The 16776-nt window shown below is 40.3% G+C and overlaps 1 protein-coding gene across 3 annotated transcripts in view; it reads right to left on the bottom strand.

Annotated features, from left to right (window-relative positions):
* MLIP (muscular LMNA interacting protein) overlaps nucleotides 1-16776 on the bottom strand; it is a 427685-nt gene that overhangs the window by 295114 nt on the left and 115795 nt on the right. For 2 of the 3 annotated variants that reach the window (XM_063442933.1, XM_063442935.1), the window contains exon 2: nucleotides 6912-6965. The exons of the other annotated variant lie outside the window; for it this stretch is intronic. In XM_063442933.1, the coding sequence (XP_063299003.1) occupies nucleotides 6912-6965 (54 nt within the window). The remainder of the gene's footprint in view (nucleotides 1-6911; nucleotides 6966-16776) is intronic. 3 annotated transcript variants of the gene reach the window in all.

The raw sequence follows: 16776 nt of genomic DNA, 5'->3' as shown, positions 1-16776 counted from the left end.
AGCTAGCAAACAAGTTATCTCCTAACACTTTGTACTGAACCTCTATATAGTGGTATTGTGCTATCATACACCTTTTCAGACATCTCTTTCTAGAGAAAATAATGCCATTTTTCTAGCCTTTCTTCATAACTAATATTTTTTATTACCCCTATTCATTTTTAGCTTACTCCTGCTTTTCTTTCTAGTTCTGCAATATCTTTCTTTGCAGCTCATATTCAAGGTGGGGGTCTCACCATTGATTTGTATAGAGGCAAAATTATATTTTGACCATGTGAATAAATACCCATTACAATGGTAGACTGGCATTGCACACTGTTGCCTATTTTAATTTATTTATTTAATTTAATGTTATCTCTGATTCAATCCCATTTAATGTACACAATCATTGTTGGTTACCTATTCCAAAATGCATGACTTTGTAATTATCTGTATTGAATCTCATCTGACACATATCTGCCCACCAGTTAATTCAAATACCTGTGTAGGGAAGTTATATCATCTTCAGACTGTATTAACTAACCACTGACACACCACTCACATGACCTGCGTCGATATAATTTATAAACAGATTAAAGAGAAGCCGATCCAGGGCAGAACCCAAAAACAGCATGCATAAGAAGGATATTAATTAATAGGTAAAAATACAATGAAAAGAAAATACTTAACTTCTAAAGTCTTAATGTTACCGGTAGGTTACAGCATGGGTCAGTAGCAGACAGATTCCACAATCAATCACTTTTCGCAGAGATATGTATGAGTGGACTGCTATTCAGTTGCCTGATATATGTCTATATCTTGTAATAGAAGCTGGCTCATAACTATCTAAAACACCCAATAAACATGACTACAATCACATTCATTTTTACAAACATCCCAAATAATGCAGATGACTGAAGCATCAGTTATGTCATGGCCATTCTGGTCAAATCACATATCATCCAACAGAATTAGTTAGAAGTGTTTAAGTTGCAGTAAAAAAGAAAAGCTTTTAAAAGAACTGTCCTAATGTTATGATTTACAAAGTTTTCATACAACATCTTGTAATGAATACTAGATCTTGAAGGGTTACTGTAAGGCATAGATTACCCGCATGTGCACTCCATCAAAAAGAAGACAAATCAGGTTACCACATTTTAGCAAAGAACACATATTTAGATGTAAACATGTTTTATGGTTTCTTTTTTTAATAAGTGTAGATACCGAGCCCGATTTTAATGAAGTACAAAATAAATTAAATGTATTATAACTATGCTTTATTTCATTTTGTATAGTAATCAAAGCCAAATAAACTGCTTCACAATTTACATTAATGCCTGCAAAACCTGTCAATTTTCTCAGCAAGTTTACAACAATTTATGTTATCTAGATGTCACACAAAAAGTACAAATAACAAAAGTATATTACATAAACCGTCATATATAAATCAGGGATATATAATATAGTAATCCATATAGTATTAGAAAATAATTCAGTTGAGGAGTTCTGGAGATATAAACCACAAGATGAGGTTGAGTGGTTTATGATGCCTACTGAACCCAAAGAGTACATTATTTTTTCATAACACTTCATCATTGTATATTTTCAATGCCGCAAAGAAATTGAATGTGTTCTCTTTTTTTTTTGTACCATGTACCTGGAGTGCAAGGGATTGTCTGTCGCTGTTTCAAAAATACTACTTCAAAACACAACTTTTACCATGCTTAGTTTGCTCAATCAGTAATGCAAAGTGTCAAAGAAACAGACACAAAGAAAGACAGACACATACACAGAATGACACATATACTGACATGTTATATAGGATGTTTATTGACATTTTAACAACTGCCAATGAGCCATAAAGAACCCTGATGATCGTTAACCATGTTGATGAGATCATTACCCCACCTTTCCAGTACCTTTCCACACCAATTTTTGGTTGTGATAGGCTAAGAGTGTTAGGTTTATGACTCTCATCCAATCAATGCTCCAATCCCTGGTGTGGATTTGTTTGTAATGAGGTGGAAGCATAGCTCAACCTCCACCATGTCATTATTGGAAGCAAAGCTGCAGACTACCAGCAACTGTTTAGCAGCAGTACAAATAAATTGTTTAACAGTGATGTGGGACCCTGTGCCCTCAGACTCCAGGTACCATAAGCACTTCAATCAGCGATTATGATGCAAACAATGGTCTTTTAAAGGTCAAATAAGCAACTGTAACTAACACACCAACATTAATAATAGAACAAATAGAATAGATACATGTGCACAGTACCTGACAAGTCTGTATGGCATTCTTAAAGAAACATTTGCATGCAAATATGAACATCCCACAAGTCTTGTGATTTTGGAGCTGCTGTGACCCAGCCATCTAGCCATCCCTATTTGGCTCTTGTCAAAGTCACTCTGATCTTTTCACTTGCCCATTGTTCCTGCTTCCAACACATACAAATGCAAGAACTTACTGTCAATTTGCTGCCTAATATATACCGCCCCTTGACAGGTGCCTTTCTAAGCAATGTTATTCACTTTACCTTTTAGTGATTTCAATTTTGTGACTGATCAGTGTATACATAATAATATTATGTTATGGAATAATTTTTTTGACCTTTGGTTCACAGTTGAAAGGAGAAAAAGTAACCAATAGGGTGTTAAACAAGAGGAGCAGTAAAAAAAAAAATATTTTTTTAAGATATTTTTTATAGTTAAAAAAACTATAGATATTGTTACTGCTGCACCCGTGTTTCACTCTTTTGATCATTTGTAAATTGATCTATGAATAAAATCATAATTGGCTGATTGTTTCCTAGCCATTAAAGGATCACTACAATGTCACAAAAACAAACTTGTTTTCCTGACACTATATAACCCTTAGGTCCCCCAACCCCACCCTCAGTGCCCCCTCCCACTGGGCTGAAGGGGTTAAAACTCCTTCAGCCACTTACCTTAATCCAGCTCGCTCTGCGCTGGTGACCTCTCCTCCCCCGCCAACCTCAGCTCCCGGGTAGAGCGGAATGCGCATGCACGGCAAGAACCGCGAGCACATTCAAACAGTCCATAGGAAAGCATTTCTCAATGCTTTTCTATGGACGTTCTGCACGCTTGATGTGAATTTCGCATCCAGCATCGCAGAAGCGCCTCTAGCAGCTGTCAGGAAGACAGCCACTAGAGGCTGGATTAACCTTGCAATGTAAACATAGCAGTTTCTCTGAAACTGCTATGTTTACATCTGAATGGTTAAAACCTGGGGTACCTGGCACCCAGACCACTTCATTGAGCTGAAGTGGTCTGGGTGACTTTAGTGTCCCTTTAATGATCATTTCTTCCCATCTTCTCTTTTTTGGCACCAAAGGCAGAATTCAGACGAAAGGCAGAATTCCAGGTGCAACGCTCTGACGACCGCGGCGCTTGCAAGACTAAGTCTGTGTAGACTGCGAGACTAAGTCTCGGAAGCACGACGGTCGTCAGAGTGCTGCCACGGATTACCATGGCAACGCTACGTGCGGTTCGCGAGACTTAGAGGAGAGCAGCTGGGAAGTGAGGATGGACTGAGCTGGGGCCCCCTGCGTTGTACAGGTAGCCGGGGGGCCCAAAGATGCACATATATAGCGATCATTTATATATATGTGCATGTGGGGCCCAGGAGTCCCCGAGCAGTCCGAGCCCCCCAGGACCACTGGGCTCATTATGGTTGCCATTCCCTAATGGCGGCCCTGGAGACAGCGGCCATTTTTTACATGAATTAGGGTGGCCTAGGGAGCATTTAAGCCTGCCCCCATTTAAGCCTGCCCCTGCAATAAAATGCTCACATAACATGTCAATGAGATCCTTCCTGGAAGCACTTATAGATCCTTCCTGGAAGCACTTATGCTTTGTATAGCCTACATAATTCATGTATCTTTGAATAGTTGGATGGATGCCTTAACCTACAATTATATCAATTTCCTTTATCATTTTCTAAGAATATAGCCCCACATATAACATCTAATCCCCCACCGATTTGGTTTATGATAACATGAAGAACAACATTCTTTGTTCCCTCACCTCCACTTAAACAGGATTCTGATCTCTTTAACCTGTGTATACTTTTCCTGCTGTTTGTGGTGTGACTTATTATTTTCTGTACAGATGAAATCAGCGCCATACTTTAAGTTGTACCTGCTATTTTCCCCCATGTGATAGCTGAATCAAAGGCTGCCAGAAGGCTTCAGTAATGCTATGAGAACCTCTCAAGTACTTCAGAAGCTTCTATGCTGTGTTCAGCTGCCAAAAATACCAAACACTGTGTAGATCCAGGTGAAACTCAATGCTGTCCGAGAATGGGATAATCCACACAGGTCCAATGGGGGGGAGGAGGGGATTAACCAGCAAGTACTGCCAGTGCTCCAAGGACAGGAGATCACCCCACAAAAAACATTAGACGGCAGATGTTAAGTATACATTAATAAGGCAAATACCCAATGCTAAATGTGTAAGGAAGCACATTAACAGGTGAAATCATAAACAAACAGTATAAATAGCAAAGGTTAAGTGTAAAAAGCTTAAAGAGACACACCAGACCTCTGATGCACATCAGCTTGCTGTAGTGCTTTATGTTTGAATAGGATGTCCTCTTTTTTCATTTTACAAAATATTTCAAAATAAATTGGCACTTTTATAAACTAAATCTTGTTACTCCCCTCCCTCTTCCCGGACTGTCAATCAGACAATAAGTCCTTATTAATTCCTAGTAATAGGCAGGGCCAGATTAAGAGCCCAGTGGGCCTGGTGTTGACAATTATGATGGGGCTTAATTACAGAATCTTATCGACCAGAAACACTAAAACAGTCATACCTCTCAAGCGTCATGTATCTGATGGAGTTGGTGTTGGTGTTGAGGGACACTCAAAGGATGCAGCTATAAGAAAACACATACTCTATGCTAATCTCTTTATCTAATTTATGCTTTCATCTTTCAAGTAAATCCATACTCCCTAACAGCAGTGCCCAGTGAAGCAGGATGTCAATGGGTGGGGTTAAAGGGTGGGCCACTGACCCGAATCAGGTGACCAGAACTGCCAAAAGGGGCAAACATGCCCAAAAAGGGGGCATGTCTGTCCAAAGAAATTGGAAGGGTAGCCTGGCATCAGTGTCCCTATGTATCACAGTGTCAGTGTCCCCATGTCGCCCAGTCCCTAGTCTCCCAGTGTCTGTGTCGCCATTTCTCTCAGTGCCCCCATGTCTCAGTGTGTCCCGTGTCACTAGGATACTAGGGGACACTGAGAGACATGTGGACACAGTGAGACCTGGGGACACTGAGACACTTGGGGACACTGGGAGACATGGGGGCACTGAGACACTTGGGGACACTGGGAGAGATGGGGCACGTGTGGATACAGACATGGAGACACTTGGAGACATGGGGACACTGAGACATTTGGGGACACTGGGAGACATGGGGACACAGACATTTGGGTAAACTAAGACACTAGGAACACTGAAAGACATGGGGACACAGACACTGTGAGACTAGGGGACACTGGGAGACATGGGGACACAGACACTAGGAACACTGGCTTGGAGGCATGGGGACACTGAGACACTGTCTGGGAGACATGTGGACACTGGGGGGGCACTTGTGGACATAGGGGGGCACTTGTGGACATAGACATGGGGACACTGGGAGTCATGGGGACACAGACACTGTGGTAAACTGTGGGGACACTGGGGACACTGTGACACTAGACACACTGGCTGGGAGACATGGGGACACTGAGACACTTACTGGGAGACATGTGGACACTGGGAGACATGGGGACACTGAGAGACACTGGGAGACTAGGGGAAACTGGGAGACTAGGGGACACTGAGACACTAGGGACACTGGCTGGGAGACATGTGGGCACTGGGAGACATGGAGACACTGTGTCCCTAGTGTCTCTGTGTCCCAATATGTCTCCCTATGTCTCACAGCATCCCCATGTGCCTCAGCATCCCCATGTTTCTCAGTGTCCCTAAGTGTCTCAGTGTCCCCAAGTCCCCTAGTGTCCCCTTGTGTCCACTAGTGTCTCAGTGTCCCAATGTCTCCTTGCTGCCTTTCTCCCCATTCTTCACATACCTGAGCAGTAGTCTGTCTCTGCAGGCTGGGAGCTGCTGTCTGCACTCTCTGTGCGGTGTAGCTGCTCCCCCGCGGATCAGTGAGTAGAGAGAGGCAGGGAGATGCTATAACTTCCAATCCCTGCCTCTCTCCATACACAGTGACCACTAATGGCCGGTGATGGTAGTGCAGAGTAATCTCCGTTTATACTGAGAAAAATATTTACATTTGTATTGCCGGTATTACTGCAAAACCATCACAGCCAGGCAGCCTCAAATACCGGCGGTGCCTTCAAATACCAGTCAGGTGGCAAACCTAAGAGTAGTGTGTGTGTAAAAAAAAAATTATATATTTTTTTAAATGGGCCTATTCCATGGGCTTGGGCTTGGAGCTGCAGCTCCATCAGCCCATATGTTAATCCGGCCCTGGTAATAGGACTCAATGGAGATAAACTCAAAATGCAGGATATTGCTCAGAGCACATGCCTTGCAAAGACTTGTCATTGGGCAGCATTGGGAAGTCTGTGAGTAGACAGCCATAGAAGGTCTGGGTGGGGTTAGAAGGAGAGGACTTGCAAAGGTTTTAGACTAGAGACCTGCCAATTTGCAAGCTGTTATTATATATATCTCCAATGAAAAATCGCATGCATGCCTCATTGGGGTTATACCTAATAAACAATATTTTTTAAATTATCCCAACTTGTCCCAACCCCCTAACTTTATAATGAGAAATTATTATAATGCCTAAAATTATCTGACTTTTTCAAAGCAGAAATTATTGAACAATAGAGACATAATAAGAGGCATAAATCTCTACAAAATAATTATTTTAGATTTTTACTAAATGCTGCTACATACCTCAGGTTTCATCTCTTCAAATCCCTTTTGATTGTCATTGAAGAATGCTGAATTCTAAATGTAAATAAGAAAAAAAAACTCAGTATATACATTATTCTCAAGATGTAGATATTTTAAAAAGTGTGTTTATTGTAAAAATGTCAAAACTCCATTCATGAGTGACAATGCAAAATAATGTTACTTTGTGGCATACATTACTTAGAATTACCTGTGTTTACTCAAATCTAAGGCACAACTTTTTTTGGAAAATAGTAATAAAAACTTTTTAACGGAAAAAAAATGTCATCATATGGACCTTAGTGGGTTAACATTCCTTGGTATACAAAATGTAAAGAAAGCTTGGAGGGGTGCCAACTATATTCAAGATATTGGTAAAGTGGAAATGAAGTGAGTTTATAGATTAAATACCTTAACATTTTGTGGACTGAATATTGAGTTTGATCTTTTTAATTGTTTATAATTTTTTATAGCTTTTATATATTTTTGTGTCTACAACTCTTAAATAATTATTATTATCATCTTTATAGATCTTATTTTTAATCTTCTCCTTTTTATCTGTCCTTTTTATCTCTCCTCCTTATGATATATAAAAATGAATTGTTTTGATTTATATTTATGTACGGCTCCTTTAACTGGCTTTTTCCTATTTGCTTTGTGGAATGAGATTTAGCAAACGGGACTAAAATATGCATAAGTAGGTTTTGGACATTTTAACCAATCATACATTCAGAAGTCTCTGCCAGTAACAGTAAGACCAATTACTGTGTGTTACAGCTGCACGAGACACACAGTTTATTTTCACCATTGTGAAGCTGCATGAGACATGAGACCTTCCAGCCTCTCTCAGCATTAGCAACATTTGTTATATTGCTATATTTTTATAGTACTTTATTATGAACTCATCAAGGTACCTTTGTTTAAAGGAGTCTGTACAAATTTTGTCTCACTTCCTCGTTGCTACATGAGGCACATATTCAATGTCTCTACCAGCAACTGAAAGATGTATTATCATGTGCTAAATAATTTCACTATAGTGAAGCTGGATGAGACACACATTTTCCAGTCTCCGCCAGCAAGAGCAACAATTTATGACTTTATGACTTATATTGCAGCATTGTTTCCTTAGACCATATAGTGCTTCATTTTGCGCTCATCAAGGTACCTCTATTTAAGGTAGACTGTACATTGTTTACTCAATTACTGCTAATTTTTTAAGAATATTGCACTAGTTGATGTTATTTGCACAATATTGAATAAACACTTTTGTTTGCTGCTAAACACAATTCTGTACACAAATTGGATGGCAATATGTTTAAAGGCACAGCACACTTTATTTTGTGTTTGATATTTTCTGTTTAGAGTAACTAGAGCTGAATGAACTGATAAGGTGCTGCTATTTATTTTAAAGGGGGTATTTTAGAGTTGGCACCATATACACTTGGATTTTTTGTTTGTTTTTTATAAACTGTAATACATAAAATATTTATAATGAACTGTGCTTTAGTAAAACTAGGTAAAGTATGGCTTACAGTAGAATTGTAGGATACTCTCTAAGTGTATAGCTAATGGTTTATATTCTGTATGTCAATAAAACTGCTATTTACGAACTGCTGTAGCTTTACGAATGCCATTTAGAAATAGGATTTCATCATTGAGCATAAGTGCTCTTATAGTAAACTATAAAAAAATGTGACATGTCTTTGAAATTCCTTTCAATTAACACCAAAGGCCCTAATTCACCATAAAAGAGAGGCTGTTTATTTAACCCCTTAACGCCGTTACGGCGTTCTATGCCGCCGCGGCTTTAAAGGGCTTTAAAGCGGTTGCGGTGGCATAGAACGCCGTAACGGCTTAAGCCCCCAGGACCTCGGCGGTACTTACCTCCGCCGCGATCCTCTTCTGGAGGCAGCCCTCCTCCGGCAAGTGAGGCCCCCGGGGGCCATGTGATCGCTCTCACATGGATCTGCCAGCAGGGGGACTGTCTGAAATATCATTTATACAAAATCTAATTTCTACGACCGAAAACCTGGTGATGGGTACTGTAATAATAGGAGGAGACTTTAATTGTGTTCCTAATCCAAGTTTAGATAGAAGCCACATTAACAAAAAACTACCTCTTCAACAGACATAGGGTCTTCAAAATTTCAAAACATGTTATGGCATAATGCATTGTACGACTGCTGGTGAGTTTTAAATCCAATAGAGATTACACTTTCTACTCTAATACTCATCAATTATATTCACGTATAGATTTATTTTTAACTAGGGATATTACACTACCACAGATCAAGAGTATTAATATAGGACCAAAAACATGGTCACACCATGCTCCTTTGATGATGGTCATTGAAAATAATACTTAATATAAAACTAGATCTACATGGAGGTTAAATGATAACTTGTTAAGTCAGAAAAAATTCTAGACTTATTAATGCAAGAAGCAAAGAGGACCTTACAAAATAAATGATAATAGGGATGTTTCAGATGTGACCCTCTGGTCTTTCTCTACTTGCATTATGAGAGAATTGTGTATTAAATTAGGCTCTCTAACTAAAAACAAAAACAGAGTAAATTTGCAGCAACTATATATAGGTTTGATAGAAACTGAAAGACATCATAAGAACAACACAGACGATAAGTTATTAAACAAGTTAAAGTTAATTAGACAACAAATAAATGATAAAATAATTGAAAGCATTAATAAGAATATACAACGAATAATCCAGCAGTGGTACTATAGCAACAATAGAACGGGTAAATCTCTAACAAATAAACTAAAACACAAATGTAAGACAGAAATAATATGAAAAAAATTGTTGAAGAGGATCGGATCCATTAGTCCCCATCAAGTATAGCAAATGCATTTAGTGACTTCTACTCTAAATTGTAAATTTAACTTCTAATAAACACTCTAATCATCAAATCAAATCCTTTCTTTCAAAAGTCTAAATTCCCCCCAAAAAATAAAGCCCAGTTAGAGCGTTTAAATAGTCCAATCTCTTTAACTGAGATCAGAGAAGTAATAGATATTTTGAAACCCAACAAAGCTCCTGGGCCAGATGGCTTTACGTTGCTCCTGGGCCAGATGGCTATTTTTTATCAAAAATGTCAGGTATTAGTGGCTCTATTGTTATTGAGGGCATTTTCTATTCTTCTAAAGCAGGTACAGTTACCAGAGAAATACATCCAGGCTTCCATTCTTCCTATATTAAAAGAAGGCAAAGATCCCACTAAATCTGCTTGTTATAGACCTATTTCCTTGATAAACCTGGATGTTTAGTGTTGTAGAATTATAGAATTCTAGAAATCAGCTTAAGAGAATGCTTTGTCAGGAGGAAATGTACGTCAGCGGAACAATAAGTTCCTGTTGAATGAAACATTGTGGCCACTGAGCAACATGTTGGTCTGAATAAAGTATGTGTCAGCTGAATAATAAAATGTGTATTTACTAAAAACCTTGAAAACTAACCTTGAAACTAACAGTGCCAACTACTCAAAATGGCTTCCAAAGCACCCCTCCCATCGAGTGAACACCTCATGCTAACAAGATGGCGCCTACATCTTGTGTCCACTCCCATGTCAAGGATGTCACCACCTCTTGATGGGAGGGCATTTAACTAACCACATAACACCTAAACCAATTAATAATGTTTACTTGTTGTTATCTTGAATTCTCCAGTGATGTAATAATGTCTTTAAAAGGGTCTGCGCACCCACTTTTTAGTTGGGCTGAATAAACCATTCCGAAGTTCTTTCATTAACCTGAACCCTGTGTCTCAGTGTGAATTTACTTCTGCGTGCATGCAACTTAATTATTTTTAATTTGGACAGGAACAGATAGTCATTCAAACGTATTGGTCTGCAGAAAAGAATCTACTACATTTAGATCTATTCAAAGATTTTATCAAATCGTCTAAAAGATCAGGCGGGTTTTGTTAAGAAAAGAGGGGCAGCAGATAATATCAGCATAGTCCTTAACCTAATCCATAGAATTAATTCCAAAGGCATAAGGCAGCCTTTTTGGCAATTTATGGATTTGGTTTTACAACAATTTGGACTTATCGTTAATTTCAGAGATAGCATAATTATATTATACAAAACGCAACAGAAAGGGTATCAGACCGGCCATGGAGTCAAAATATTTTAACATAAAAAATGACACAAGGCAGGGATGCCCTTTGGCTCACTTGCTATGTATTCTGGCTATGGAGCCTTTAGCTGATCTTATCCGAAAGTGCAGGGCATCAGGGTTGGCCATACCGAACATAAGATAATTTTATTTCTAGATGCCCTCTCGACCTTAATGAATTTCCTAGAAACTATTCTGGCTGTGATAAAAGTGATCTCTGGGTACAGGGGAACTCTCAAATCTTAAATTAAATATTACCAAGACCCAGATCTTGACATTCGGTTTATCTTCATTAGATAGGACTCATCTCAAAGTAATGTATAACTTCAACTGGTATAGGTAATCTATTGATTATTTAGGAGAAGTTACTGGAAATATTCAGGACCTCTTTTATAAAGTGGAATAAAATCGAATTATCTTGGATAGGGAAAATGGAATCTACTAGAGCTTAATTACTACCAAAGTTGTCTTATCTGTTCAGAACAATCTCAATAAGAGTTAGTAATAAAAAAATCTTGAGCTCCTTTCAATCCATAATTTCCAAATGTGTTTAGTCATATAAAAAACCTAGAATCTCACATAAATTTCTTAAGAAATCAAGAAGGAATGGAGGTTTGGGATTCCCAGACATCTTTACATTACTTGAAGCCTGTATGTTAGCTCATTTTTAGCTTGGGATACAAGCAATAATACCGACAATTTATGGAAGAAAATGGAAGCCTATGAGTTTAAGATAGATTTACTCTACGATTGCTTTTGGATAGAATGGAAATGCCCTTTGGAGAAAATTATGGGGAATACAATCATTAGAGCAACTTTAAATATGATAAAAAACATAAGAAAATTAACTAATCAAATCGATGGTATAGCATTATCTGTTTTTATAGAAATACTAGAAATAAATGTGAGACATATGGATCTGAAAAGTTGGAGGAACTGTGGCATCAACCACGTATTGAACATTTATCTCAATGGTAAACTCATGTAATTTCATTAATTACAACGTAATTATTCATTATCTCCTGGTGAAGTTTTTATGTACTTGAGAGTTAAGAATTATTTAGCCACAAAACAAATAATAGAACAAAACAAGACTACTGTATTTCTAGGAAACCATAATCCCCTAAAAAGAATATCTCGATCACTAAAATTTTTGTCCAAAACTTTTAAAAAAGAACCCCCAATTAGAAAATGGGAACTCAATTTAAAAAATCATTTAAAATAATATATTGGAAACAGAGCATAAATAATTTAAATCAATGCACCCACTGTGTTAGCTTGGTAGAGCTCTTTTATACGATTCTATATAGGTAGTATTTGGTTCCAACAAGATTAAACAAAAGATATAGTGATCAAAATGATCAATGCTGGAGGTGTAACAATGCTAAAGGATCTCACTTTTGGTGGGAATGATCAGGGCTAAAAGAATTAAAAAAGAATCTTAAAGATCTCTTAATGGAACTTACAGGGAAAGATGTCCCTGTGCTCCCACAGTTCTTCCTCTTTCACTTAGACCCTCCTCAATGGGATAAACCCTACTCCTTTCTTACAAACCATATTATGCTAGCAGTGAAAATCTGTATTGCAAGATATTGGAAAAAGCAAGAGCCTCCGAATTGGCGCAAAATATTGAACCAAATAAATCATCAGTACATAATGGAGAAAGGATTTTATTTAAAGAATAATCAGTTGAACCGATATGCCAAAATCTGGGATAAAGAGAAAACATAAGCCGATACATGAGTTAGACACTCTTAATTGTTTCACTATTGAGGAGTGTCTAATCACTAAAGAGTACCAGCGTGTTTAATAGACAATGGGAACAACCCCACCCCCTGTCGCATCAGAATGAATGAAGTATGGTGTATGAATGTTCAGTTGAGTGTATGTAATGATTAGAGATGTTGCGAACATAAAATTTTCCGTTCGCAAACGGCGAACGCGAATTTCCGCAAATGTTCGCGAACCGGGCGAACCGCCATAGACTTCCATAGGCAGGCGAATTTTAAAACCCACAGGGACTCTTTCTGGCCACAATAGTGATGGAAAAGTTGTTTCAAGGGGACTAACACCTGGACTGTGGCATGCCGGAGGGGGATCCATGGCAAAACTCCCATGGAAAATTACATAGTTGATGCAGAGTCTGGTTTTAATCCATAAAGGGCATTAATCACCTAACATTCCTAAATTGTTTGGAATAACATGCTTTAAAACATCAGGTAAGATGTTGTATCGATCAGGTAGTGTAAGGGTTACGCCCGCTTCACAGTGACAGACCAAACTCCCCGTTTAACGCACCGCAAACAACCGCAAACAGTCCATTTGCACAACCGCAAACTCCCCATTTGCACAAGGTTGGATACCAAGCTAGCCATGTCCCGTTCCTTGTCCTCACTGATGTTATTGAAGGTCTCTTCCTCCACCCAGCCACGTACATTACCAAGGGTCCCCGAAAGGTGACAACAAGCCCCCTGGGACGCCTGCTGTGTTTGGTCTTCCACCTCCTCAAAGCCACCTTCCTCCTCTGACTCCTCTTCTTCAGACTCCTCTCTCTGCATTGCCTCTCTCTGCGTTATTATAAGGTGTGTTAAGTAGTACTATTCCTATCAGTTTAATCCCTGTTACATCCCCTATCAGGGGATGTGTATATGGCATCGATTTTAGGAACCGGGAGATGGAAAAAGATGCTGGGTCGGTACTCCTACTTCAAATTCGGGGCACTGTGCGTGCAATCTAATGTGCCACCAGATAGGAGTGGTGTGTTAAGTAGTACTATTCTTATCAGTTTAATCCCCGTTACGTCCCCCTCATCAGGCCTTTTTTAGTCGAATGTATCGCACACTGTCAGTCCCTTCGGGATCCATCCCTCATTCATCTTAATAAAGGTGATGTAATCTAGACTTTTTTGACCTAGGCAACTTCTCTTCTCAGTGACAATACCTCCTGCTGCACTGAAGTTCCTTTCTGACAGGACACTTGAAGCGGGGCAGGCCAGAAGTTCTATCGCAAATTGGGATAGCTCAGGCCACAGGTCAAGCCTGCACACCCAGTAGTCCAGGGGTTCATCGTTCCTCAGAGTGTCGATATCTGCAGTTAAGGCGAGGTAGTCTGCTACCTGTCGGTCGAGTCGTTCTCTGAGGGTGGACCCCGAAGGGCTGTGGCGATGCGTAGGACTTAAAAAGCTCCACATGTCCTCCATCAACAACACATCTGTAAAGCATCCTGTCCTTGCCGGCGTGGTCGTGGGAGGAGGAGGATTACTTTCACCTCTTCCCCTGTTAGATTCCCGTTGTGCTGTGACATCACCCTTATACGCTGTGTAAAGCATACTTTTTAATTTATTTTGGAACTGCTGCATCCTTTCCGACTTGCGGTAATTCAGTAACATTTCAGGCACTTTTTGCTTATACCGGGGGTCTAGTAGCGTGGACACCCAGTACAGGTCATTCTCCTTCAGCCTTTTTATACAAGGGTCCCTCAACAGGTACGACAGCATGAAAGACCCCATTTGCACAAGGTTGGATGCCGAGCTACTCATGTCCCGTTCCTCGTCCTCAGGGATCTCACTGAAGGTATGTTCTTCCCCCCAGCCACGTACAACACCACGGGTACCAGATAGGTGACAACGAGCACCCTGGGATGCCTGTTGTGGTTGGTCTTCCTCCTCCTCCTCAAAGCCACATTCCTCCTCTGACTCCTCTTCCTCACAATCCTCTTCCAGCGTTGCCGCAGGTCCAGCAAGCGATGCTGATAAGGCTGTTTCTGGTGGTGATGGTGACCACAACTCTATCTCTTCCTCTTCATGCTCATCTACGGCCTGATCCAGCACTCTTCGCAGGGCACGCTCCAGGAATAAAACAAATGTTATGATGTCACTGATGGTGCCTTCGGTGCGACTGACTAGGTTTGTCACCTCCTCAAAAGGACGCATGAGCCTACAAGCATTGCGCATGAGCGTCCAGTAACGTGGAAAAATATTTCCCAGCTCCGCAGAGGCTGTCCTAGCACCCCGGTCATACAAATAGTCGTTAACGGCTTTTTCTTGTTGGAGCAGGCGGTCGAACATTAGGAGTGTTGAATTCCAACGTGTCGGGCTGTCGCAAATCAAGCGCCTCACTGGCATGTTGTTTCGCCGCTGGATATCTGAAAAGTGCGCTATGGCCGTGAAGGAACACCTGAAATGGCCACACACCTTCCTGGCCTGCTTCAGGACGTCCTGTAAGCCTGGGTACTTATGCACAAAGTGTTGTATGATCAGATTACACACATGTGCCATGCACGGCACATGTGTCAACTTGCCCAAATTCAATGCCGCCAACAAATTTCTTCCGTTGTCACAAACCACTTTGGCGATCTCCAGTTGGTGCGGAGTCAGCCACTGATCCACCTGTGCGTTCAGGGCAGACATGAGTGCTGGTTCGGTGTGACTCTCTGCTTTCAGGCAAGTCAACCCCAAGACGGCGTGACACTGGCGTATCCGGGATGTGGAATAGTACCTGGGGAGCTAGGGGGTGCCGTTGATGTGGAGCAAGACACAGCAGCAGAAGAGGACTCAGCCGAGGAGGTTATGGAAGAGGATGGAGTAGGAGGAGTAGAGGAGGTGGCAGCAGGCCTGCCTGCAAGTCGTGGCGGTGTCACCAACTCCTCTGCAGAGCCACGCATTCCATGCTTGGCAGCCGTCAGCAGGTTTACCCAATGCGCAGTGTAGGTGATATACCTGCCCTGATCATGCTTTGCAGACCAGGTATCAGTGGTCAGATGGACCCTTACCCCAACACTGTGTGCCAGACATGCCATTACTTCCTTTTGCACAATCGAGTACAGGTTGGGGATTGCCTTTTGTGCAAAGAAATTTCGTCCGGGTACCTTCCACTGCGGTGTCCCAATAGCTAAAAAATTTTGGAACGCCTCACACTCCACCAGGTTGTATGGTAAAAGCTGGCGGGCTAAGAGTTCAGACAAAGAAATACAGAATGTGTGTACTATAGCGTTAATCCAACAATAGAGATAAAAGATGTGCTATCACCAAGAGTGTACCTCACTCACTCAATAATAAGTAATACAGAAACAAAAAATAGCAAATATGGCTAAACAAGCAATATACGCTATATAAGAGGGATAGCACGCCAAAATGGAGGATACAACCTTAAGACAGGGCGGGATCTTGTACCAGATCTAAAACATAAATAAAATAATATGGTGAAGTATGTATGGACAAAAAATCAAGTATCCAGGAGGTAGAGAACTTACAACAGGGATAGTCGTTCTGCGCTTATCTCCCTTTAAGGGTGTTTGTAGCGATTCGCTGTATGGCATGCACGGTGCAAATCTTCCAAATGTTAAATCCTCAAAATAGGCAGAAAAGAGAGATACATAGAGTAGTACTGTATAAAATTATCAAAAGTTTATTTCACTGATTGTACTTACATAAAGGTAACAATCAGCGAGCATATCTCCACTAATAAGTGGACCAAGATGGTAAATGGATAAACGATGCAGATGGAATATTGCTGATCGTACCGTATAAAATACAGGAACAAATGGTAAATAAAAACTAATACAATAATAAAATAAAATAAATAAGTATAAATACTCAATCCAACGCGTTTCGTCTTGTGGAGACTTCTTCAGGGATGTGAGTGCTGTTCCAAACAGTCCTTGTTATATATCTGATGGTCCAGGTGATTTCTGTTAGATCCTTTGGAAAAAAACGCGGAAACGGACACTTCCGGGTTT

Source organism: Pelobates fuscus, chromosome 2 (assembly GCF_036172605.1).
Source record: "Pelobates fuscus isolate aPelFus1 chromosome 2, aPelFus1.pri, whole genome shotgun sequence".
In the NCBI taxonomy this organism is placed as follows: Eukaryota; Metazoa; Chordata; class Amphibia; order Anura; family Pelobatidae; genus Pelobates; species Pelobates fuscus.
The sequence above is the reverse complement of the archived record's forward strand: the minus strand, read 5'-3'. Positions and strand labels throughout refer to the sequence as shown.